The sequence below is a fragment of the Trichoderma breve genome, chromosome 1, assembly GCF_028502605.1.
Source record: "Trichoderma breve strain T069 chromosome 1, whole genome shotgun sequence".
Classification (NCBI taxonomy): Eukaryota; Fungi; Ascomycota; class Sordariomycetes; order Hypocreales; family Hypocreaceae; genus Trichoderma; species Trichoderma breve.
Window position 1 is genome coordinate 6,971,281 of NC_079232.1, and position 24,865 is coordinate 6,996,145.

Sequence of the window (24,865 nt, forward strand, 5' to 3'; positions counted from 1 at the left end):
ACAGCTGCTATTCCCGTATGGATCCTCTATAGTTACCTTGATGAACTATGGCACTGACTATGCATGGATGGTGATTCTTTATACAAACTGAATTACTCAGATAGAATTTTTTCGAGCATGATGAATTTGAACACGGATATCGTGTTCAATTTACCTATGATAGGTATGTACCGGGTAGCCGAAGATTTGGCCCTTGCTTCGTCGTTTACCCAAATCTCGTCTCCACACTCATACCAAGATACATGTACTCTTTACACTCTAAATTGAATCATCTTTTTTTTTTTCAATGTGTTACTTCTGCGGTTGATTTATCTATAAATTGAATGGATTCCTCGATGGTGCGTTGAATCCGCTTCGTTTGCAATGCGACTTCAAATCAGTCGTACAGTCAAGGGATCCGACCTGGACTGTTTACACTTCTTTTACGTATATTAAGAATGCAACCCGTAGTACATTGATAATCCAGTATCATTATATTACTCATCTATGATCATTTACTCTTCATTAATATTATTCTATACTTCTTCAACTTGGCAACTCAGCAACTCCCCTTGATTCACACGGCATCTCTTGTAGCGTGACTGGAGAATGTTTTTGATAGAAGCTTTCATCGGCATTATAGGTCCGTTCTTGTGACGTGGATCTCTCCAAGCCTGCTTTGGACTTTCGACGCAAAATCCGACACCACCAGAGAATCCCGAGACTGATAGCAATAATGACTGCGCAGCCGATGGCAATACCAGCAATTGCACCAGAGGAGAGCGAGGAGGAGGCTTTTGAAGCAGTATCGGTGACAGTTGGCTTTCCACCTTTATCGCTTCCTGAGCTTGGTGCTGATGTCGCTGGCGGTAGTGATGTGGCTGGTATTTTCGCGCAGCTTTGAGATGCCTCAAAGACTTCGTTTTTACTATTGACAGACACCAAATCCTCATCCGATGTTGGATTTGCTTGCCAGAGTGTAAATTCTTTGGCATCGCGATTGAACAAGACGTACGCAGCTGTGAGAAAATATCGTCCGAGATTAGGAAGAGTTTGTGATGTGGTGTTTTGCAGGGAGTTGATGCGTATGACTGGTAGAGAAGAGTTGATAGCCAAATCCCCATTATCGTCGATGTAACGCTTCGGCACAATAAGTTGGCGGTTAGGTATCGTGATATCCATGTTATTATCCAATGTAAAAGTTATGTCGCCGGTATACCTAAATGGGTCAGCTGATGTGAAATCATTATCTGCGGATCATGGTCTTCGTTATACTAACATTGACATCGATGGATTTAGAATGACATTCCAGTAGTCAATTCCTGTACTTCGTTTAAATTCCTCATTTCCGATAGCTTCGAGTAAGTTATCAAAATAAGGGGAACGAGGCATATCCATAAGCGTCGGGCGCTCGGGTATCAGGCAAGCCGTCAAAAGAGTACCTTTGCTGTCGGGAAACAGAGAAAAATCTGTCCCATTAACAAAGTTAAGGACAATATCGGCAATAGATACGACCATTCCCGTTGGACAATCTGGATCGTCTGAAAGCGGTATTGTATAGCCGTTTCCAAAGGTCTTGGCCCTGTCATACCCCCCTAGGACAAGGGAGCCTTCCGTTTGATCCTTATCGAGAACACCGTCCAATCCCCAGAAAAAACCGACAGAATCAGAAGCGATGGTTCCCGCCTTGAGGCAGGCATCTATTATAGTCGATCCAGATCCAAGTCCGATAATGTTTTGAGGATCGTAACCTTGCGTGTCCCAGGTCTTAATATCCGTTGGATTCGCCAGTGGGAACGCATGTAGGCTGTTGTTGGTGTTTAGCTGTACATTGTCCGTGAACATCTCGTATTCTGTCGAACTCCATAGGTCTTTAGGGGGCTTGAAAGATGAGGCGAGGACACCCCTTGTGCCTGACGTGTTTCCATATATGCCGCCTCGAAACGTAATGCAAGCGTCGTTTGTATTTATAATACCACCCTCAGGATCGCATTTGGGACCATATATAAATGTATTGTTATTATTCCTGGGATGCATTAGCTTGAGTCGGTCTTGACACAGTATGGAGAATTACTGGTTACCATTTTGGTAGGAAAGCAAATTCTTGCGGTGGAGTTCCAACTTTTAGCGATACTCCACGCTGAGATTTGCCCGTTGGTGATATAGTGGTATTGTCAATAGAAAGAGATATTGGACCAGGAACACAGTCTTGAGCTGCAACGCAGAATTCAAGACGCATGAATATGAAAGCTGCCCATAGTAAAAACATGTCGCTTGGCGAGAGGAACCGGTTCCTCTGGCTTGAGCTTAGCCTACCTTGAAAAAAGGCTGTTCGAGTGGCTGAAAGCTGATGGTAAGTTCGTAAAGAATATGTGATGAGATTGAGAGTAGCAATCGCTTTGGGAGAGCGGGGGATGTTTAGTTTATCCTAATAAGTGAATACTCGACAACACACAATTTAACACCATTTTCTCTGTTGTTGGTTCAGCATTTGCGGCTCTTGGCTATCCATTTTAGGATCATGTAAGCTGGTATCAACTCTGCGTAGTGCCCGATGAAGGCTAATGGATGCCCGATGAAATTTAGTTGATACCCAATGAAGATTAACTGTGAAAAGCAAAAGCGCACTGCATCATATCCCAAACATGATCCCACAGGGATATTAATGTTTGGCTAGGCGCCCTTGTAAAATCTATTGGCTACCAAGATGCTGTTGGTGATATGTTGTCGAACTTGCATTAGCGTGAAGAAAATCCATCCTATTGCAAAAGGACCCGGCTGCTATTAATACAAATACTCCACTGAGCCGCTTCTACGTTCAATCAGCTTCTTCGTGGCGTGCTTTTCAGCCGCTTCCAGCACTCCACTTCCTCTCACTGAATCGCGCATCGCCACGCTATTACCGAATTTAATCGCCTGAGGAAGCGATGACTGTTGCAGTTCAAAAGGGGCTGTTACCGGCATGTGGTTTCAGCTCGCTTGTGTGCCTGATATGACATTTCCTTCTCATTTAATACTTCCATTTTTCCGTCTGCCACGATTCATATCGTTAGCCAGAGAGCTATGCTCTTTTTCAGTTCTTCATCTTTCCTTCGATTCTTCATCTGACCATGCTTATGCTTTCACATCGACGCTATGTCGCATTGGTGATAGTTGTTTTTGTAACTCTTTTTGTCCTTCTTTTACAAAATTTCCCTCCCTCTCGCGAATTGGGTCTCGCGCAGGCCGTGCCCAGCCCCCGAATCTCGTCCCCTCCTGCAGTTCTCAGTCTTCCTCATGATTATGACCCTGTCTACACCCCTGAGCCTCTCTGGTGTCAAGAAAGATTCGGCACTCGATACCTCGAAAATGCTCGGGACTTTTCTGCCTCTTTCTGCACGGATGGGTCAACTTCAAGATTCACGTGCTTCTTTTCAAGTACTGCTGCAGATGAACATCCGCGCATTGACTCAATGTGTTATGGGCACCGTGCTGTATTCGATAAAGCATCGCAGAGGTTCCACCTAGGATGTGACATCCGGCTGCCTACATCAGACGAAATGGCAAAGGGAGTGCCAATACCCACAGAGCTATCTAGGTATTGGTACGAAACAGGGCCCGGAATCATCATGAATGAGACCGTCTCGTTGGACAGGACAGTGTCTGAGGGGTCTTCACAGATCAAGACGATACTTATAAAGCGTGAGGGGGCAAATAACATCTGGCATTCACTAATGGAAATCATGAGCCTTTCCTGGAGTCTCGATGTGCTTCAAATACGTGCCGATGCAAAAACAGGAGGGCCCTTTCTCTCACCAGACGCCAGATCGACGACACAGATTGTTCTTCTAGACAAACATGAAGACGGGCCCTATATCGATATGTGGAAGCTCTTCTCTAAAATGCCAATTCGCCGCATTCGAGATCTCAATGAATCAGAACCCATATCGGATATTATTATACCATTTGCGGGAGGGAGTAATCCCCTTTGGCAAGGGGACTGGGAGGATATTGTATGCCGAGATTCAACACTTGTGAAAACATTCTCATCTCGAGTCCTCTCGCTATATGGCGTGGCTACGCCTATTAAAGAAAATGACAAAGTTATTGTCACGTATATACGTCGCACAAACACTCGAAAACTTATCAATGAAACCGCGCACATGGAAGCTCTAAGGGAAGAGATCCCTAATATGAAACTCAACGTTGTCGACTTCGGAGCTATCTCATTCGCTGAACAGCTCAAAATTGTGCGAGAGACGGACTTGTTAGTCGGAGTCCATGGAGCTGGACTCACACATCTCATGTTCCTCCAACCTGGGTCCGCCGCTCTCGAGATATTACCAGAAGGTCTCCAACACAAAGGATTCCGCAACCTTGCACAGATGCTCGGTATAAACTTCTTCCGTGCTCATGCCAAAATGCACGGAGATGCTAAAGGTGATCATCAGTGGCAGTTTGATGCTGTTGAATTGGAACAACAACGGTTTGTAGAATTGGTTAACTTTGGGGTAAGAAGTTTGTCTAATAATGGGAAAAAGAGTTATGACATTCTTTAATAAACTGATTTGTTTTCCTCCGTTGCCCCTATCGTTTTATATATAGTAAAATAAAAATAACCTAGATCTTAATAACCTATCAATTCACATTTTGCATCATGATTACTCGTTCCAGATAAGTTAACAAAGGTTTCACTCAAAGTAGACAACTATCTATTATCTAACTACTTAATTATGGACATTATCATAGATGGATCGGAGAACAACATTGTTGATCCATGCACCGTGAGACCAGTCATCCCACACAGTAAAGGTAATTGTGCGGCTCTCACCCTTGTTCAACCAGAAGCCGTTCTGGTCAAAGTATCCTCGGACGGTGGTAGGGTAGTCAACCCAGACCCATGCCGCAACACCCTTGGTTGCAGTAATTTTGAACCGAGCAGTCTTTCCATGGAGCGACTTGCTCATAACCAGACCCGGATCGCCAATACTGCTCAATCGGAGGCTCTGCTGATGGAAGAACTTGGTGTGGGTGTACTCTCCTGCCTTGACGGAGATGGAGAGCAAGGCATTGGATGTCGGGTTCTTGCAAGAGAAAAATGTGGTCAGAGCAGGATAGGTGACCAGGCGGGTGGCGTTGATTGGCTGCACATCAAAGTTGATCTTGAACGAACCATCATGGGCAGGCTTGACACCGACAGGAGGGTCGACATCCAGAGGGTTACCGTGCCAGTCCACCCACTGGAGCGTGGCAGTTCCCGAAACCTTGTCCCACAAATCAGAAACAACCCAGACTTCCAAGACATCGGTAGCCTCGTCGTAAAAGGGCCAGACAATAACGGGGTTGAAAATATCCTTGGCTGCATAATAAGCCACCTTCTGGCGCAGGCTGTGCTCAGTGCTGGACCAAGTCGGACCAACCCAGATGTCGTTGAATTGCCAGTATAGAGCACCCATCTGGCGGTTAGAAAGGCCAGATCCGCGACGGTAAAAGGCAATCTGGGCCTGGTAGTAGTCAGCCTGGAACACCTGCGAAGTCCAAGTCCAGGCGGTGAAGTTGGCCACGGGATCAGCAAGCTCCGGTAGTGGGTACCACAGCTTGATACTGTCAGTGAACTGGTTGATGCCAGCTGCCGATTGCGCGAACCAGTCACTGCCGCTACTCAGATGACGGTTGTGGTGACGGACGTATGACGAGTCAAAGTTGAACTCGCTCTCGGGAATGGCCTCTTGCCATGAGTAGACAGAAGGCATGGAAGGGAATCCAAATTCGTCAGCAAAACGACCAACAGGGTAGCCGCTGTACTGGAAGGCGATTGTTCCGTCATAGTTGTAAAAATCAGTATCGAGATAGACGGCATCTGGGCTCTCCATATAGTCATATCGTGAAGTCTGGGGGCTGACCGAGTTGAAGTCAAGCTTGGTATAGCCGTGGTAGGTGGATGAGGGGATGTAGCTGATGGAGTGGGTGTTGGCATAAACACACTTGGCGAGATGCTGCTGGAAGATGGTCTCATAGTCCTCCAACTGCGTGTTGTTTCTTGGGTTGAGCCACCAGCCATAGATGAGGTACTCGAGCTCATTACCTCCTGCCCACAGAGCAAGACTAGGGTGGTGGTTCACACGGCGGGTGTTGTAGTAGGCCTCAGCTTCATACTCAGCGAGGAAGTCAGGAGTGGCAGGGAAGTAGGCCACGGAGAACTGGAACTCGGACCAGAGCAGCAGTCCCATCTCGTCGGCCAAATCATACGCCCAGTCGGGAAGATAGGCACCGGAAGCCCAGATTCGCAACATGTTGAAGTGGGAGTTGACAGCCAGCTCGAAAGTCTGCTGGATCTTGGTCTGGTTGACACGAGGCCAGAAGACATCGGGAGGAACAAAGTTGGACCCCTTGGCATACAGCTCATGGCCGTTGATCTCAAACTTCCAGCTGGCTCCAGGAGCGACACCCTTGGCCCTATCTTCGGGAGTAATGGCGTTGAGGTTAAGAACAATGGTGCGGAAACCAACGCGCTTTGTCACGGTAGCGTGCTTAGGGGTACCAGGGCTAATGAGAGACAGAGTTGCAGTGTACAGGGGCTGCTCGCCATAGCCAGAAGGCCACCACAGGTCAACTTTACTATTAATAACGGTGTTTCCGGTAATGGTGCCGGCAGACTGGCTGATGTCGACAAGGTTAGCCTCCTTGAGAGTGTGGCCCTTGCTGTCAACAATCTTCATGTGGAATTGCGAGCCCTTGGGAAGATCGCCAATGTAATCGATACTGGCGTTGAACACCCAAGGCTTGGACTGATCAGGCGAGAGGTTGGGCATCTGTCCCTGGCGGAAAATGTCAATGGCCGTGTTGGTAATGTACACAGGATCCGTCTTGGCCTTCTGGACAATGTATGCTGGGCGCCATGGTCCGGCTGGTCCAAACACTGGGCCCCAATCCCAGCCAAAGTCACTCTCTTGCTTTCGCATGTAAGTGCGGCCCTGGAACTCCTGTCCATTGTAGCCGTTGGCAGAGTTGACCGTTGCTACACATCATCAACTGTTAGCAGAAAGACTTTCAAGCAGGGATATGGGCTGAGGGATCCATTAGGGTTGCAACGCACCAAGATCGCTTCTCTGCGAAATGTCGAGCACAATCTTGCTCGCAGAACCAAAGTTCAAGCTCAGAACTGGGTCACCCTTGCACTGAGGTAGAATGCTGCTGACGTCGAATGTGTATTTGCGGAACTGGTTCTTGGTATCACCAACTTTCTGGCCGCAAAGCTTGATCTCACAGAAGGTGTCGAGACCTTCAAAGACAAGCCATGAAGTCAACCCGCTTCCAGACTTGCTGTTTGTGGATACTCCAGTCAGCTTCAATCACAACTTATAACTCACTGCCATTGAACCGAACTAAAGTACCTACAGTCCCTTGAGTGGCCCAGACGTATATGTCCAGTTCATCCGTTGGACCCAGAATTGGTTCCACTCATTGAAGCCATAGATGGGGTCGTCGATGACGCCCGCCGCCAACAAGTCGAGATGCGCATGTGAAGGTAGTTTGCCAGGAACGGTGGCGTTGACGCCGTTGCTCACCGTCCACGAAACATCACTCAGGTTAAAGATGCTTTGTGCGCTAACGCAGCTCGCCACAAGGGAAAGGGCTGCTAAGAACCGGCCCATTGTGCCAAGTTTCTTGCAACTAGACTCCAGACAAAGAGAGTTATCGGCAATGGCTGTTATTTCGGGTTTTCAACCAAGGCAGCGAAACGCCGAGCATATATACAAACAGACAATATCAAGGTCGGATAAAGAAGAACAAAATAACGACACAGTTTCCGTCACGTAAGAGAATCCAGCAGACAACTGTCATGCCTTGGAGAATTCACGTTTTGTTACATCGTCTCAATTTCGCCCTCGCACAGTTTCCGGTTTCCGTGTGAGTAAACGAAAAATATCAGAAATAAACTAAAAATGACAAAGTTGGGGGAATCATGCATCTCGTTTCGGTGCTTTCCTGATACCGATTTTCTCTCCGCCAGGAGGGTGTCTCAATCTCAATCCCTGCTCACACTACCGGAGCCAATGACCGATGAGGAGGATGAAGAACTACACATAAGCATACACATAACGCTAGCCCCCCGCCTCCACACTTTACCATTATGGTTATATTTACGAAATCAGGAAACGGAAAACATGGCGCTCACTTTCGCCCTTTGAGCTGTAGCTGATCGGCTTTCGGGTAACTCTGCTAGGGTTTCGCAGTGACAGCCCAATTACCCGTCGTGCCTCTTTTCTCTTGGCCTTATGAGCTTTTCCGAAATGACGAGTCCACTTTTTACGGAGTTAACCAAGGCTAAGTTGGGCTTATGAGAGCTTCTGTGGGGGATTAGCTCTAGTGGAACTCGAACTCGAATGACAAAGGCTGAAGCGACAGCCAGCTAGAGGATTGTTGGTTAGAAGCACATGTCATCGGCGAATAAGGCGATTCGAGGCTCCATTTGAAGCCAGGAACTAGACATGAAAACAGCAATCTACCCCTGGCTTCAGTCATACCACTAGCAGCACTACGAGTCCGAGCTTGCGAAGAAAAAAGCTTTCGATCATGGGGTAATACATGGGGTACTCAATTCATTCGTGGGGTCTCCATGGGGGAGATTAGTGATTCACGGATGGCTTCTTGAGGGGTAGACTGGGCCAATGCTCCATTAGGAAGGTTGCTGAACGCGGGGAAGACAGCAAAGGGAAAAGCGGACAAGACAATTATACGAGTTGGACGAGAATTTGTTCGGCATTGAGGACAGAGCAGCCGAATATGGGACATAATTCGGGCGGAAGTGGTTGATGGAGCTTCATTCGGATGGATTTGAGGGGGAAAAAGCTGGGCAATTGAGCCCTGTCCAGATGCCATCGAGTCCCTCCTCCCCCAGCAAATGGGAGATATATCCGTGGACACTAGGTAAGGTTGTGCCGTGGAGAAACATGCCACTAGCACAGACACGGCGGAAGTGGAGGAACGAATATTTACTTGAGCTTTGCCTGGCAGAAAGTTGCGGAGAGCCTTTCCGCACCTTGTGAGCTTCGGGACAAGTCGAGCAAGACTATTTACTCTGCTCCGTCCACTAGTCTGACAGCCTTCTCCGTGCCTTTTGCCGTCAGTCTCGCCGGCTTCCGATAGTAAAGGCGCGCCGGAGAAGCAGTTGTTATAAATATTAGTCTTCGCAGGAGACCATCCTATTTGTTCAAGAGTTTTACAACTCCGACAAAGACAGGACAAGACAGGACAAGGCTTTCAACGACAGAGCGTGCAAGCGCAACAAAGTCTTTACACCACCATGGCATCAGCCGTTGTTCTCTCTCTTGCGGCGGCCGCGCTGCTCCAGCCGGTCGCTGGAACAAACACCGGCACGGCTCATTGTTCTGATGCCTCTTACACGCCTGGTTCCGTCTACTTCACGGAGCAGTGCTACAACGACATCCAGAACTGCATCGCCAAGCTGTCAGCCAGTCCCTCAACAGTCGACTGCAATGGCGACAACATTAGCATGCAGCAGCAGGCCAACACGGGAGCCGTTGGTTCGGCCCAGAACAGCGACGTCAGCGTCTCTTTCAAGAGCATGGTTGATCTCTGTCTATTGAGTGGTTCAACAAGTGCAACTTGGGGCTGGAGCGACAACCAATGGTACTGGCTCTGGACTAGTGGTGCTTGCTATACCAGCGAGGCCGGAAACGGCGCCATCAAGACTCGCCCTGCTCCTTACTGTCTGCAGGATCGTGACTCTTCGCTGCCAGACTGCTACCCTCAGCCCAAGCCTGCTGGTGGCCCATTGAAGGTTTTGAAGACGGTGAAGACGAAGAATGGCTTCACCAAGTCTGCTCGAGGCTGGAACACGTATGGAGCTCAGGCCCTGACCAATGGCTCCACGCTTATCCCGTCTTTTGCTGGCCAGTCCGGTCTATACTATACGCAAAAGTTTGTCGAAACCCAGTGCGGTGTTTTGGCCAACCCCAAGTTCAAGGCTGCTGGCTATGACATGTGCAGTCTTGACTCTGGCTGGCAGTCATTCGACACGGTCGACCCCCACGGCCGTATCACTTACAACACGACTCGCTTCAACATGCCCCAGCTTGGCCCGTGGCTGCACAAGAAGGGCTTGAAGTTTGGTCTTTACATCACTCCTGGTGTGCCCTGCCAGGCTGCCAACAAGACCATCTTGGGCACTGACATTACTGTTGGATCTGTCTTTAACGGCAACTTTGACCAGATTCTGTGCCAGTTTGATTACAGCAAGGATGGTGTCCAGCAGTGGCACGATTCTACTGTGGCTCTGTGGGCCTCTTGGGGTGTTGACATGATTAAGGTGAGTACAAAGGAGGGATAATCCACATGTTGGGATAATAACTGACAAACCCGGTAGCTCGACTATATTACCCCTGGCTCTCCTCAGAACGGTGCCATGCTGGGATGTCAAAACTCTGACGCCGTCGTGGCGTACCAAAAGGCCATCGCCAAGACGGGTAAGAACATCCGCCTGAACATCTCGTGGAAGCTTTGCCGTAATGAGACTTGGCTGCCTGTCTGGAGTGGATTGTCCGAGTCCATGCGTACCGACCAGGACATCAACAACTATGGCCACGAGACGTTTTTGGCCTGGTCAGTTGCTCAGCGCGCCATTGACAACTACCGTCAGTATATTGGCCTGCAGCTTCAGCGAAACCAGCCTCTCACCATCTACCCTGACATGGATAACCTGTTTGCTGCTGGTCCTACCAAGTTGGTCGGCGTCAACGACACCATGCGAACTACCGTCATGAACCACTGGCTGGGTGCTGGAGCCAACCTGATTCTCGGCAACGATCTTACTCAGACCGACGCGCTTGGCTGGAAGCTTCTGACTAGCCCCCAGTCCGTCGCTGCCGCTGACTTCTTCGCCAAGTACCCCATGCAGCCCCGAAACCCTCGCACTGGTAACAACCTTGCCCAACAGCTGCAGGCCTGGATCGGTGGACCTAGTGACAACGGCAGGGAGGCTTACGTCTTGATTGCTAACCTGGGACCTGATCAGGGTTCTGGAGGCTTCAACACTCAGCTGTACGGAAAGCAGGCAGTGACTGTTTCCCTGGCTGCTCTTGGTTTGAGCTGCTCACAGTGGAAGTTTACTGATGTGTGGTCGGGTAACTCGACCAAGGTGGACAACTACTACACTGCTTACCTGACTGAGGGTGAGTCCCAGCTATTGCATTTGACCAAGAACTAGGTTATGGGAGTTTAGAGACGATTAGAATGTTTGAGTAGTAATATAACGAATTTATTGCCTGCATGTCTGTTGCTAATTCACAAGTAAACTACATCTCGCTATAGCGCGAACAAATGTGACGCAGTTGGCGTCACTATTTACTGGGCGGAAGAAGAGTTCAGGTTCTGAGTCGCCTGGATCTTGGGGACCGCACCGAATCGCTGGTTACCCTGATCGAAGATCTAATTTTAATTAGCATGCTTATTACCCGAAAAGCGAGAATGCAGGGATATCAACTCACCGCGTAAACAGACTTCAGGAACACGTCGCCGAGAATGTCAAAGGGGTTGCTTCCCCTAGACTGAACGCCGCCATACCAGTTGTTGTCGTCTGCAGGGGCAAAAGCCAGATCCTCAGGCTGAATCACAAACTGGGTGTCTCCAACGGAAACCTTGAATTCGGGGAGGCTTGACACGTCGGTGCTCATGGGGAAGACGTAGCCCTGCTGCTGGTCGTCGTAGGTGGCTCCGGGGATGGCCTTGTACAGAGCATCACAGACCTCGTCTGAGACCAGGGCGAGGGTGGTTCCGGTATCGGCGATGGCGGAGTTGCCGGACTGTGAGATGGCCTGGCCATTGACGGAGGAGCTGGTGGAGGGGAACATCCAGAAGCCTTGGGAGTTGTCGACGTCAGTCCAGGAGATATCTTGGCCGGAAGCTGAGACAAGATCCTGGTCGATGTAACCGAAAGTGTAGAAAGACTCTGCGTTTGCATCACGCTCGCTGTAAAACGCAGCAGTGAACAATTCAGCATTGCTAGGAACATCATCCTGAGTGATCATGTTCGCAACAGGCGTGTTAGCAGGGGTAGATCGTCCATTCGTAGCAACGGTGTTGATAGACGGCCAAGCAAGACCCAGAAGACCATCGCCGGTGCCCTGGGCGAATTGCGCGGCGAGCTTGGAGGCGAGCTCGACGGTCTGGTTCTTGATGGTGAGGCCGCCGATGGTGACGTTGTCAGAGCCGCAGTCGCCGGAGGCGGAGGAGCCGTCGCCGTAGGAGATTTGCCAGGTCTGGCCGGAGAGCTTCTTGAATGTGGACGATTCAGATGGGTTGAAGATGGTGTGGTTCTTTTGGAGGCTCTTGCTGAGCTCTGTGGAGAAGACCTGATTACTCTTGTTAGCTTCTATCACATCTTGAAGGGTGTAGGGATAAACTCACCCAGAGATCTGATGATCCAGTGTCAAAGTCTAGCAGCAGCTTCTGTCCGGGAGTTCCAATAGTAACCTCGCACAAGTACTCAGAGTCATTCTGCTGGTCCTCGGCGCCAACCTCTCCCTTCTCCGTTCCGTTGGCATCAACAGCTCCATGGTGGTTGCGCTTCTTGTGCAGCGCCTTTGTGATGTGAACCCGGCCACCGACGGGGGCGTTGTAGTCTGGGTGAGCGAGGCCCCGCTGGTGAACTCGGTGCTCCTGGAAGTACGGGCCGGGCTTGGTGGGCTCGAAGCCGAAGCGGTTGAGGAGATAGACGTAGGACTTTGTGCCGTGGCGCTTGTAGTTTTTGTTGCGGATGGCGGTGATTTTGTGGAGGCCGCGGTCGAGGCGGAACTTGGCCTGGGCTTGGAAGATGGCCTCCATGGTGAGTGAGTGAGTTTGTATTATGAGTGAATTGGTGTTATGAGTGAGTTGTCAGAGTGAGACGATGAGTGAGATAATTACAAAGTGAGTGAGTGTTTTAACAGACTGATGGACAGACTTCTTTATACCCTAGAATAGCACGCGGGGAATGTGGATTTATTTATATCACTACCAGCTTCGTCTTGTTCAAACAATTCAACGCTTCAAAAGTTATATCCCAATACATACGCAGTGCTCCGTCAGTGCATATCAGATCGTCACATTGGCCCTCCCGCCTTATCAGGCGCATGACAAGCGTCCGATTATGTCGTTGCCTTCACTCTAACGCGCGTTTTACCGTAGCATCACCAGATTCCGCCCATCTGACTGGCTGCGCGTGTTGTCGCACCGCATGATGCGGGCTGCTCTGCCCTTTCTCCTGTTTCGTCATCCATCTGCTTCCGTCAGTGTGACGCTGCAAGACTCAATGCGGGCAATGGCATAACAACCTATAAGAAAAGCTGAAAGAGAAACAAGTCCAGGCTTCTCGTGGCTGTGATTCGAAAGGCGCATAAAGTGCGTGCGGAGACAGCAGTGCCGAGTGCCGAGTAGCGGCAAAGGCGTTGCACCATTTGGTATCAAGGCCCGGCCCGGGTGTTCCACAGCCGCTGGAGTCGCACAGACTTTAGCCAGCCAATGGTGAGGCCTATCTCGAGTTCTAGATGCTGTATTGGGTTCCAGATTCGCCCGTGAGTTGAGCCTGTGGCTGTGTCTTCAACTTGTTTTCAGCTGTCTACGTTCATCACGGACATGACGCTATTCCGAGAACGTCATATCCGGCTCTCATAATCTCTCTTTTGTGTCTGCCGTCATCATTGTTTCCAGCATAGATATCCGAAAGTGGAGATGACTTCATCCGGCACAAGCGGCTCGCACTAACAGTAACAGGCGAAACAGATGGTTGTCTGAGCACACAAGCACCCCGCAGGTATCTGTCCTATCAGTTCGCGATTTATCGCCACTTGAATCATAGCTTATGCGGCCCCTGTTTCAGTATGCGATGAAAATAGGTGCTTATTAGCATGAAGGCTTTGTTTCTAAGTATAGTAAGGTTGTCAAATAAGTTGTCATAGTTTGTTCACTAAAGTGTCAAAGCCAACGGTGAGACTAAGTGATTGGAGCCGCGTCGGACGTTGAACCAGAATGAATGACAATGTCAATATATTCATAACATGTAAATCGCCGGTATGCGTATGCGCGATGATGCTGTCCCGATTTTTGCATGAAGGAGATGTCATAATTATGCTGCATTTTCTGACAGGTTCGTTTTCCCGATTTTTTGGTAGATTCCATCTTTTCCATTTCTCTTGGCATATATCTTTTCCTGATTTTATAAGTCAAAAACAAGAATCCAATGACTGAGACCTCGTTATGTGACGCGTAAGCAATGCGCGGGTACTGGAGTGGGATGACCATCAAACTCGGTGGCTAGCGCGCAGAATATATTGGCCGCCGAGTCATAAACATCCCCGGGAATTTATTATGCCTCTAAGATGCCAATATTGAACATTATATGCTGCGGACAAAATGTCGGCATCGTTGACATGATGACATATCAGAACACCTAGCTTGATTATCTCATCGCCGGAATCCCGGAATCTCCGTATCTACTCTCAACAATATGTGCCTCATATTCGGCGACCTGTATGCTGGATAGTGTGGAAAATCGGCTACGATTGCTATTGCATTCGAACTAAGCATACTTTCAAGTGTAAGAAAGAGGTTGAACATCAAACGGCGTTTAGGACCAACTTATAGGAAATAAATCCTTCGTATTGTAGAATCAATTCAAATTGAAATGGTATACGTAATGTCATTCAACTGAACTATATAAAGGAATGAGACTCGTCAGGCATTGTACATCATGTGCTTTAGAAACCCTTGACTAATCCATCGATTGTCGTGAGCAACAAGTCATCGTTGATAATCTGCTCCTTCTTGGCCTTGAGCTCATCCACATCCCAGTCTGCCCAAACAAATCTCCCGCTCAGAAACTCTGCTTCATCAGAAGCAAGCCAAGCAAAAAATTGACCTGTAAGCTTTCCATCCGTCATACCGTTAGGAGGTGCCGGGAGGCCTGTCTTAGCATAGCCATCGGTCTCGACGCTGCCGGGGTGGACGTTGATGAACCGAACTTCGGGATGCTCGAAACGGAGCAGCTCAAAGACTCGTGCTTGGCCCATTTTACTGGTGGCGTATCCTGACCACCCAGGGAGTGGAAATCGCATATGAATACCGATGGTGGAAAGGCTGATAACGGTGGCACTCTTGCCCTCGGGCTTGGCTCGAAGGAATTGTTGTGTGACGATTGCCGTTCCTAGAATGTTGATCTCAAAGCCTTTCCACCAGCTCTTCAAATCCTCCTTGATAAAGGGCCCCTCATCAGGAAAGTGGCCGGCGTTATTTATCACAATATCAGGAGCCCCAAACTCCTTGAAGACGGAGGCAATCTTTGCTTCATCTGTGATGTCGGCCGAAAACGCCTCGAAAACGGTTCCAGGAAAAGTCTCTTGAAAGTTCTTCTTGGTCTGGTTTAGGCGCTCAAGGTCACGACCGACGAGCGCAATTCGAGATACACCTGCTGCCGCAAGCTCGCGTGTGATGTGTTCTCCTACCCCCCGACCGGCGCCTGTGATGAGGGCAGATTTGCCAGTCAGTGGATTAGTTGCCACGGCCTTGGTGAGGGCCTCGTAAGGCTTAACGTGAGTGGTAGCAAATGAGGCCATGGTTTTGTATAGTCAATGAAATGGATAAAGATGGAGGAGAGTCAGAAAGTTTTCATATCGATTGGGGTCCGGCTCTTTATAGTGTGTTATCTCAATTCAATGTTCAAGGAATCTAACTTATATGAAGGCGGCCAATAAATACCGAATGCAACCTGAACTTCTCTTACAAAGCAACGGCGATCTTGAGAAATAGTGGCTAAACTCATTGTGGAAGATTATAGAGGGTTAATTTTCCGAGTGACGAATCTGTGGGAATTACTCCCCGCCAAATACTAAGGCAACATATCTCTGTGTTGGCGTATAGTTTGCCAAGCGTATGCTGAGCCAACAATTGCTGTCATTGTCTGAAGACAGAGACGGTTGTACGAATCTGTTGCGTCTGTGTGTGAATGTCATGGAGTAATCTTGCATAGATGGCTCCATCACGTAGGATGAAGCTAGATGAATCCTTGTTGATGTCCATGAACATATATATATCGATGGCACGTTATAAGCTTATGATCCCGGTGCTGATCATCAGTGGGTGCGGGAGGTGCGGCAGGTGCGGCACTAGCGGTGATTTTCGAGCTCCTTTCGGAGGGATTTTCACTCGCTGTGAGCACTTTCATATAGAAGCTTTTACTCCTTGCGGTTAGCGGTTGAGTTGTCGGCTACTATCTGATGGCATGTGGAATCCTTCATCCTTCCCGATGGTGTATCTTGTTAAAAGCTCAACCTAGATGTACCTGGAGTTGGAGGCTGCAGATACCCGAGTTGCTCCGATTCGTGGAATATTAATGGAACAGGCCTTGTGAGGAAAGTGGAATCTGTCTTTAAGCATGATTACTATTTCCCCATAGTTTGAGGATTAATAGCGACCTTGTTCTATCAAGTTGATAGTTGTTATGATTGAACTTGGCACCCACGATTACAGGCGGCATGGGATAGTGATTCTACGGCTTGTAGCTATTAAGTGGTGCCAAATCTTTCCAGCCGGGGTGTATCGGTTGTGTTGCACGAAATTCTTCATTCATTTGGAATCTTTCATACGATTATGTTGATTTGCTAAGCCTTCCGGCATCTATTGCCAGTTATAGCATGTGTGTCATTATGTCACTGCAGCTTTGATCTACCCATCTGACCCACCTCAACCGCGGATTTCGGCCTCGCCAAGTCCGCACTACTGTCTAGTGATCTAGGATGTCAGTTATGTAATCTGAGGACCCGGTGCCCTGTTTGTATCACCGTGAAACCCGTTATCACAGCTTTATGAATACGTATGGATATCAGGATGTTGAAGCGTGTTGAATAGCCCGTTACCCAATACGTAGCATACATTTCTACCCAAATGGTTCATAGTCAAAGTTCCTTGTCCATTTTCTGTTATTTTTCCAAAGTCTAGTCGAAGAAGCAAAACGACTGTTGGAACGAAATATTCCAATCAACTTTGCTTTTCAAAATTCACGACAATCGAATTCTTCTGGTAGGAAGCGTGCTAGGAATGCTGCCGCCGCTGCTTCGTTCTCTGCATGTTATATAGTAGCAAAATCGAATGATGAGCGCAATGAGCGCGATTATAAAGAATAAAGAGCCTGATAATAAAAGTATATCGAAATAGGTATACGAAAGACTGCTACGGCATACTACCCTACGATGACTCCGCTATGCTTACCAGACAAGCACGCTTACGATGCTACGTTCGCCGTGTCATATTATAGTATAGATATGTTACTATAACTTTCCGATGGTTTTGAACCATCTGCATTCGGGTAATGCCTAATCTGGTAATTTGCACGATACGATTTGGTGCTTGGTATAATACCACCTAAGGTGTTGATACTACTGAGATAATGAGGGTCACTCAAGGACCCTAGGCCGTTGCCAAGCATCTAACTAGGGCCTCAAAAAGTTCGGCGGGGTTCTTCTTTTACTGGAGTAATTTAATATCTAATAAAGAATCATTCTGTGCGTATTTAAGTCGTATTATGTAAATAGGACACCTAATTCCATCCGACTAATAAAGGAAAGATTGTTCGAGAGAGGGGAAGACAAACTGTATCTCGTGAGAGATTGCATGCCGCGTCACCTCGTGCGATTTTTAATAGGGGCGATATGTACACCCTTGTCGTTACACTAAGCCATGAAAGATGAATCCCACAGACCACTCCTTTATCGACTGACCCACCAGTAGGAGTACGATGACTAGAAGCTTAATAAGAGATTGTTGGGACATTGTAGGAACACATTTCATCAAACCGTTGAGATTGAAAGAGAATTCAAGGTAGACCTACACGATCCGATTGTCGCTGCTTTGAAGTTGAGTACCATTCATCAAGCAACTTGATATTAGTTCATGTACGCTGAGCTTACAAACATTGATCCCATGTTCACGTCGCAGTATGGATTATACTGCAATGCAGAGAAGAGTTCAGCATTTAAAGAATCTATAAGCTAGTTCGGTATTGAGTGGATTAATATACAGATGGCATTTCCAGCCAAACGCCCAGTAAAAAATTGTTTATATCAATTCGGAAACCCTTGTTCCGCCACCATTTGCTCCCACTGCAACCATTGATTCGGATCAGTCTCAAAAGAAAACAAGTTTGGAAAGTACTGAGATTCCGAAAACCCGGTATCTAGATAGTCTGCATACGAGAACTTCTCGATGCCAACCGAATGCCGAGTAACAGGCCTCGCTTCTGCTTTATTACTCTTCGCCGCGGCTTCAGATTCCGCCTTGAGCCTCTGCCACTCCCGGATCTCGTTGATATAGTCGGGCGTCACTGGCTCTGGAAGGCCCTCGGCTTTCGAAGCTGCAATGTAACTATCCCAAACCTCGAGTGTCCATTTGCCCAGTGCTACATAGACAGATCCGGTGAATTCCTCCAATACTTGAGGGCAACGGGTAAAGACGATTGCAATTAGCTGCCACGCTCTTTCGACATCGGGCCCCGTTTTGCGAGCGCGAACTTCGATGAGAAGGTAGAGCATTGTGTTCCATAGGTAACTGGTGCCAATTTGCCACATGTACTTGTCCACACCCATGTGGCCTCCCTGTATCAGGTTCGCATATTCCAATAGCTTCATTGCGTTGAAAAATGCTACATCGTGGTCTTTCTGGGTGGCTTTGGCGGAATGATGGGCGAATTGCCGAATATTGTGAGCAAAAAGCCTCATCTTGCACACTGCTGATCGGATCATAACAGAGATGAAAGTGTGCAGCGAATTCGCAAGGTCGCAGTACCGCAAGTACTTCTTTTCCAAGTGATCTTCAACAGCGTCTATGAGGCTGTCCTTTCTGGCAACCGAAATATCGGGATTGTACAGCATCTCCCAGCGCAAATCAGTCGGATACGGATCTGCAAACTTGCACAAAGTCTCCATAATCTCGCATTTGAGCAGGCAAAGAGAAATGCCAGTGATGCCGTGGCGCTCGCTTGGCATTCTCTTCATATCTGGGTGGAGTTCTTCATCGTCCACGTTAATAGGCTTTTGTGTATCGCCGTTGGATATCTCTGGAGACGGCTTGGTGCCCATCACATCAGCCGTACGACAGTCAACATGGGCAAGATGCCACCAAAGACGTCTTCGCATTTCGGTTTCAAAGGGAGAGAGTCCGAGAAACGTGCCATCTCGATGAAGGCCCATTTTGCGAGCAAGGCGAATAGCCACGCCTGATAGGATGTAGAGGGTGTCGCATCGATACGTGTTCCTAACACAAACCTGTTGTTTTCGAAGATTAGCTGCATGATACGCGTAAAAAACGTTTGAGGCTCAAGGGCATACCGTAAAGATACTAAATGCCTGCAGCGTCATCAGATTCGATGTAGACACGAACCTCGCATTGATCAAGGCTTGTCGAGTCGCAACGCGATAGCGGGACATAGTGGTCGATAACGACAGTCCAAACAGGCGCTGGCATTCATCATCCTTCAACGAGCTGATTGTTACCAGATAAAACGAAAAAATGAGCGACTCCAAGCTCTTGGGTATGTTGTCGGGGTGCCGAAGCGCATTCGCCACTGAGACCCAAAACGTGGGAAGATGGAGGATTTTCATCATAGGATCCACCCGATCCGCGTAAATCTCTTTCAATTTTGAGAGAAGCTGCGGGGAAGGGTGCAGCTTCGAAAGGTTTTCAATCTTGTCAGTGTGCTCCTGTTCGAAAAATAATCCGCCTTCATCGATGTGGTTGTCTTGCTCGACAGGCACGGCCTCTCCCACATCGTTGAAATTGGTAGATTCTGGATGCTGAAACTATTAGATAGATTAAAGTCAGTAAACAGCTTGTTGGGATACAAAAGAAGATTTTTACTTACATCGTCTGATAAATTGGACCAGAGGGCACTAAACAACATGTAAGAGACCACCTTGTTTGAATATGCATTCACTGGTGACCGACCATACCTATCAAAGTATCTCGATGCCCCCTCTTTGATGATAAACTTTGGTTTAATATCTTCAGGCATTATGCAACACCCCTGCATCCTCATCGCAGACATGCTCCCACTCGACTCTGGTGTAATACTTTGAGGCTCTGTTTCGGTTTCAGACATATCAGAGTCATCACAGGGCTCAATCTTGGCCCCGTACGCCTTGAGCATCTCCTCATATCGTTTCACCCGCGCATGGAGCGTTTCTCGTGGAGGCTTCGTCCGCTTCCTCTTGCCACGAACCGGGGCAACAAAGCTGCATTGCCTCTCCGCTTTAACGCAGTTTAGACACGGAGTTCGCCTGTCACATTTGACTTTTCGCTGACGGCAACTTAGACAGGAGAATCCCTTCAAGTCGGTTTCTGGCCGCTTCGGGGTGTCGGTCATAACAACCTGCTGCATGTCCATGACTATGACTGTTTTTTTTTTCTCTCGGTGTTAACATAAGTCCACAACTCCGAAAGTTCAAAATTAAGGAGCGAGAAATGGCGTTTGTTCTGCCTAGTTTTATGTTGTCAGGAGGAGAGTTCGTGTAGATTCCTTCGGGGTTCGGGCGTGAAATTTTGCATTTTTGAGCCCCGAGAGGCGGATCGGTTCTAGCGCCACACGGTATAAGATTGCATGAAATCCTCCTTATGGCTTTAAACAATGGTATGTTTCCACGGGCTTCCAAGTTGTGGAAATTGATTTTCGACTTGTTTAGAATCGAATCTCCTTGTAAGAATTGCGAAATTCTCTTACAGCCATCATGTCGAAATCATCGTTGGATGCGGATGAAAAGCCTCCCACGGCAACCACCGAGACCACCGTGAAGATGGAGGCCCCTCCGGAGTATCCCTCCAATCAGAAGCGAATCCTTGTCATGGTGGCACTTTACTTGGCAATCTTCTTGGTAACCCTGGTATGGAAGATCGATCGAATAGAAGCTTTTCAGCACACACTCAGCTGTTTAGCGCTTATTGCCAGATTCAATCCAATCGCTAACTTAACTGTTTTTTCTAGGACCAAAACATCCTATCGACCGCTATCCCTCGCATCACGGACGAGTTCCATTCACTAAACGACGTTGGCTGGTATGGCACGGCATATCTCCTCACCATGTGCGGCTTCCAGCTGGTCATGGGCAAGGTCTACAAATATTACCCTGCAAAGCCCGTGTTTCTCGGCGGCGTTGTTCTCTTTGAAGTTGGTTCTGCCATTTGCGGTGCAGCTCCTAGCTCTGTTGCCTTTATTATCGGTCGTGCAATTGCTGGCCTGGGATCTTCTGGCATGTTTTCGGGGCTCATGGTTATCATGTTCAACGTCATTCCGCTACAGCAGAGACCGGTATACCAAGGCCTTTTCGGAGCCGTTTTCGCCGTTGCATCTGTCATTGGACCCGTGATTGGAGGCACTTTTACAGACAAGGTTACATGGAGATGGTGCTTCTACATCAACCTGCCAATCGGAGCCGTGTCCATTATTGTCACTCTCTTCATCCTACACCTGCCCAACCAGAAACTCGATGCACCAGCAGAAACACTATTGGGCAAATTTCAGCAACTTGACCCCATTGGCAACCTCGTCTTTTTCCCAGGAATCGTCTGCTTGGTTCTGGCACTTCAATGGGGAGGCACTCAATATCCCTGGGATGATGCTCGAATCATTGTTCTCTTGGTTCTTTGCGGCGTCCTCTGTCTTGTTTTCATTGGTGTCCAGGCATGGAAAGGAGAAGCCGCAACTCTTCCTCCTCGCATCGTGACGCAGCGCAGCGTTGCAGCGGCTTGCTTCTTCAGTTTCTTCAACGGCGCCAGCATGATGGTTGTCATGTATTATCTTCCAATCTGGTTCCAAGCCATCAAAAATGTCAGCGCCATCAACTCTGGTATTTCCCTGCTACCCACGATTCTGTCGGTAGTTGTTGGCTCTTTGTCGTCTGGCGCCGCCATTTCTCGCTTCGGCTACTACACTCCGTTTTTCTATGCCAGTTCAGTCTTGTCAGCTATTGGGGCAGGACTCCTATCAATGCTTGAGCCGGGGACAGGTCACTCCAAATGGATTGGTTACCAGGTTATCTTTGGGCTAGGCCTTGGATTCGGTTCACAACAAGCAATGAACGTTGTGCAGACTGTTTTAGAAAGAGGCGACATCTCAAGTGGAACTGCATTTGTCATGTTCACTCGCTTCCTCGGCTCGTCAATCTTCCTCCCGGTTGCGCAGACACTCTTCATCACCAACTTGTCCTCCCGAACAGCCAAAAATATTCCTGATATCGATCCCAAAGAAATCGCGGCTGCTGGAGCTACTGAGATTAAAAACTTGGTTCCAGTAAGTGACTTGAAACTGCTGCTCCAAGATTATAACGACGCCCTCATGGAAGTCTTTATCATGATGGCGGCCATCTCTGCCGTCACCATCTTTGGAAGTGTGTTTGTCGAATGGCGCAGTCTCAAAGAACGCGCAAAGAGCGAACAGAGTGGAAGCCCCTCACCTCAGGTCGAGGCAGCATAAACAAGTGGCTCTGATGAACATCTTGTATATCTCTAGCAATGATTATGAAAACGCGACAATGATGAGCATATGCGCATTTCGTTGGGTTACTGAGAGAAAAAAAAACAAGCAGGCCATAGATTAGACAAGGTCCATAAATGAGGCACCGAGTCGGACAAATTGCATTCTGGAGTTGGAATTATTGATTAGACGTTTAATAGATAGAAAAATCTCCGAACTGTACAATAGATTGTATATACTCTTCTTTGCTTAGCTGCGCGCCATGTCAAGCATGTAGCTTCTACCGAGCGTCCATCTGTACACATATCTCTAAATGTTTAATGGCATATTCACCTCTCCTGGAGTTCTCACGCTTCATTACATCTAGCATAGTTATCACAGTTTTCTTTCAACGTGATTATTTACTTTTCACAGCCCCTCCTTTGTATTCGACGCATCATCACCAGATCCCGTTTGATCGTCGGACTTGTCGTTTCCAAACGAATCCCGCTCAACTCGCTATCTCCGCGCTCTTCCACCGAATTTGAGCCTTGTAAGTAGGCATTTGCTGATGCGTCACACGACTTCCAAGGTTCTCTCATTTGACTTTCGGGTTTTAGATAACCCCACGCTTAATTCTTACTCGAAACAAGAGTCCCTCATTCTGTGTTCTTTACAACCAATTGTCGTCTCTTAGCTGCTGACAGGATACAAGCCACTAAATCTTAGGTGAGTATAATGCTGCAGCCCACTGTAATTTGCATTGGAACGCGCTGACGAAATGCGGAATCCTGGATGTCATATAAGAAGAGTCATGCGCATCCAGTCTTTAACACTCAGTGCTTCGGAATTTACTCTTTCACACCCCATCCTATTATTCAATATGCAATTTCAGAAAACCGTATTTCTAAGCACTCAAGTGCCTCCAGCATCGCTTATACGGAATGATATTGCAGCGGAAATCCCTGGTCTTTTGCCGCTCTACGACGACTTCCCAGACATTGTATACACCAAGGCCGATCCCGTTTATGAGACAATAAGTCCTGCATTCAAGAAATCAACGACGACTAAACCACTAGCGGTAGTTCGGCCTCTAAATGAAAGCCATGTCCAGGCCACTATTAAAGCAGCCCGCGTGGCTGGATTACCTCTAGGAATTCGCTCTGGAGGGTTGGAAATGGCGGGAAGAAACTACAAGGGAACTGACAAAGGCATTTTACTGGACCTTCGCAGCCTGTGCTCTATCCATGTGTCCGATGACAAGGCATCTGCAATTATTGGTGGAGGCACCATAGGAGTTGATTTGGCTGTTTCTCTGTCAAAGCAGGGTGTCTTTACACCTATCGGATGGCATCCAAGGCTCGGTTACGCAGGATGGGCAATGGCGGGAGGTTATGGTCTTTATTCTTCGCCATACGGCCTTGGTGTCGATAATATCCTCGGCGCTCGTGTCGTTCTTGCTGATGGGTCTGCGGTTGATGTCGACGATAAAAATCACCCAGATCTGTTCTGGGCACTTCGAGGGGCTGGAAACGGCATATGGGGTGTTGTGACACAACTCACAATTAAAGTCTATCCACCACCAAATCTTTTGATCGGCACTTTAAGGATTCCTAAGAAAGATTGGCCGGTAGCATTGGACAAATGGGCCAACAACATCGAGCCTAATCTCCCTGATGAGTTTGGAGGAGAAGTTTACTTTAGGAATCCCGTATTAGATAGTCCTGAGATGATCATCTTCTTTGCCTGGTGCGCAAAAGAAGGCGAGGATATACAAAAAGGCTGGGACTATTTCGAGAAGATCAAGTCACTACCAGGTGCAGAGGTGCAACGCATTGCAGAATGTGAGTTTCGCGATGCATCATTTCAAGGATGAACGCAGGCGATTACTGACAAATGAGCGTCTAGCTGACTTTGCCACCCACATTACATCGGAACCGAGTGCGCAGCCAGTATCTTACCAGGTTCGTGGAGTTGTTGCAAAAGGCCTGACCAGCAACATAGCTTCGGTCTTGAACCGCCAATGGACTGACCCCAAGATATACTCTGGAATTCCTTGTCACTGTGCACACGGAAACGCCATCAAACCAGATCCGGGCGCCTGCTTCCCCCTGCGATATCGTCACAGGCTGTTCCCTCTTAATTCTCGCCACTCTGAATTGATGGGGACAGAAGAAGGAGAGTCGCTTGTGGCTGAATCGTCTGCCCGTCTGATTGACGGGATCAAGGCTACTGGCGATGCATATGTTGGAGCGTCTTATCAAAATTTAATTCCTCCTATTGATACTGACTTGGAGGTCACATTTGGAAGAGAGACTCTGGAGAAACTCAAGACGATAAAGAAGAAATACGACCCGGAAAATTTCTTTTCAAGAGGATATCCTGCTTTGGATGTTTAATGAGAGCATTAGAGCC

At 48.1% G+C, this 24,865-nt stretch overlaps 9 protein-coding genes across 9 annotated transcripts; 4 read left to right on the plus strand and 5 right to left on the minus strand.

The window, feature by feature from the left end:
* Window positions 1-525: 525 nt before the first annotated feature.
* T069G_02038 (uncharacterized protein) lies at window positions 526-2,248 on the minus strand (the record flags this gene model as incomplete). Its single annotated transcript, XM_056169248.1, has 4 exons — window positions 526-842; window positions 909-1,198; window positions 1,259-2,005; window positions 2,061-2,248. 4 exons carry the CDS (start codon window positions 2,246-2,248, stop codon window positions 526-528), a joined length of 1,542 nt encoding a protein of 513 aa, XP_056034564.1.
* A 1,339-nt stretch (window positions 2,249-3,587) lies between these two features.
* T069G_02039 (uncharacterized protein) lies at window positions 3,588-4,517 on the plus strand (the record flags this gene model as incomplete). The annotated part of the gene is made up of 1 exon (XM_056169249.1): window positions 3,588-4,517. One exon carries the CDS (start codon window positions 3,588-3,590, stop codon window positions 4,515-4,517), a length of 930 nt encoding a protein of 309 aa, XP_056034565.1.
* Window positions 4,518-4,685: 168 nt separating this feature from the next.
* On the minus strand, window positions 4,686-7,613 carry T069G_02040 (uncharacterized protein; the record flags this gene model as incomplete). Its single annotated transcript, XM_056169250.1, has 3 exons — window positions 4,686-6,976; window positions 7,055-7,281; window positions 7,357-7,613. The coding sequence occupies 3 exons, from the start codon at window positions 7,611-7,613 to the stop codon at window positions 4,686-4,688; spliced, it is 2,775 nt and encodes a 924-aa protein (XP_056034566.1).
* A 1,652-nt stretch (window positions 7,614-9,265) lies between these two features.
* Window positions 9,266-11,188, plus strand: T069G_02041 (alpha galactosidase A domain-containing protein; the record flags this gene model as incomplete). Its single annotated transcript, XM_056169251.1, has 2 exons — window positions 9,266-10,291; window positions 10,349-11,188. 2 exons carry the CDS (start codon window positions 9,266-9,268, stop codon window positions 11,186-11,188), a joined length of 1,866 nt encoding a protein of 621 aa, XP_056034567.1.
* Window positions 11,189-11,325: 137 nt separating this feature from the next.
* On the minus strand, window positions 11,326-12,804 carry T069G_02042 (eukaryotic aspartyl protease domain-containing protein; the record flags this gene model as incomplete). Its single annotated transcript, XM_056169252.1, has 3 exons — window positions 11,326-11,409; window positions 11,469-12,332; window positions 12,388-12,804. 3 exons carry the CDS (start codon window positions 12,802-12,804, stop codon window positions 11,326-11,328), a joined length of 1,365 nt encoding a protein of 454 aa, XP_056034568.1.
* A 1,910-nt stretch (window positions 12,805-14,714) lies between these two features.
* Window positions 14,715-15,569, minus strand: T069G_02043 (short chain dehydrogenase domain-containing protein; the record flags this gene model as incomplete). The annotated part of the gene is made up of 1 exon (XM_056169253.1): window positions 14,715-15,569. One exon carries the CDS (start codon window positions 15,567-15,569, stop codon window positions 14,715-14,717), a length of 855 nt encoding a protein of 284 aa, XP_056034569.1.
* A 2,502-nt stretch (window positions 15,570-18,071) lies between these two features.
* On the minus strand, window positions 18,072-20,389 carry T069G_02044 (fungal specific transcription factor domain-containing protein; the record flags this gene model as incomplete). Its single annotated transcript, XM_056169254.1, has 4 exons — window positions 18,072-19,271; window positions 19,335-19,805; window positions 19,868-19,895; window positions 19,956-20,389. 4 exons carry the CDS (start codon window positions 20,387-20,389, stop codon window positions 18,072-18,074), a joined length of 2,133 nt encoding a protein of 710 aa, XP_056034570.1.
* A 340-nt stretch (window positions 20,390-20,729) lies between these two features.
* T069G_02045 (major facilitator superfamily domain-containing protein) lies at window positions 20,730-22,471 on the plus strand (the record flags this gene model as incomplete). Its single annotated transcript, XM_056169255.1, has 2 exons — window positions 20,730-20,873; window positions 20,984-22,471. The coding sequence occupies 2 exons, from the start codon at window positions 20,730-20,732 to the stop codon at window positions 22,469-22,471; spliced, it is 1,632 nt and encodes a 543-aa protein (XP_056034571.1).
* An 862-nt stretch (window positions 22,472-23,333) lies between these two features.
* Window positions 23,334-24,849, plus strand: T069G_02046 (FAD binding domain-containing protein; the record flags this gene model as incomplete). The annotated part of the gene is made up of 2 exons (XM_056169256.1): window positions 23,334-24,294; window positions 24,359-24,849. 2 exons carry the CDS (start codon window positions 23,334-23,336, stop codon window positions 24,847-24,849), a joined length of 1,452 nt encoding a protein of 483 aa, XP_056034572.1.
* Window positions 24,850-24,865: the final 16 nt, after the last annotated feature.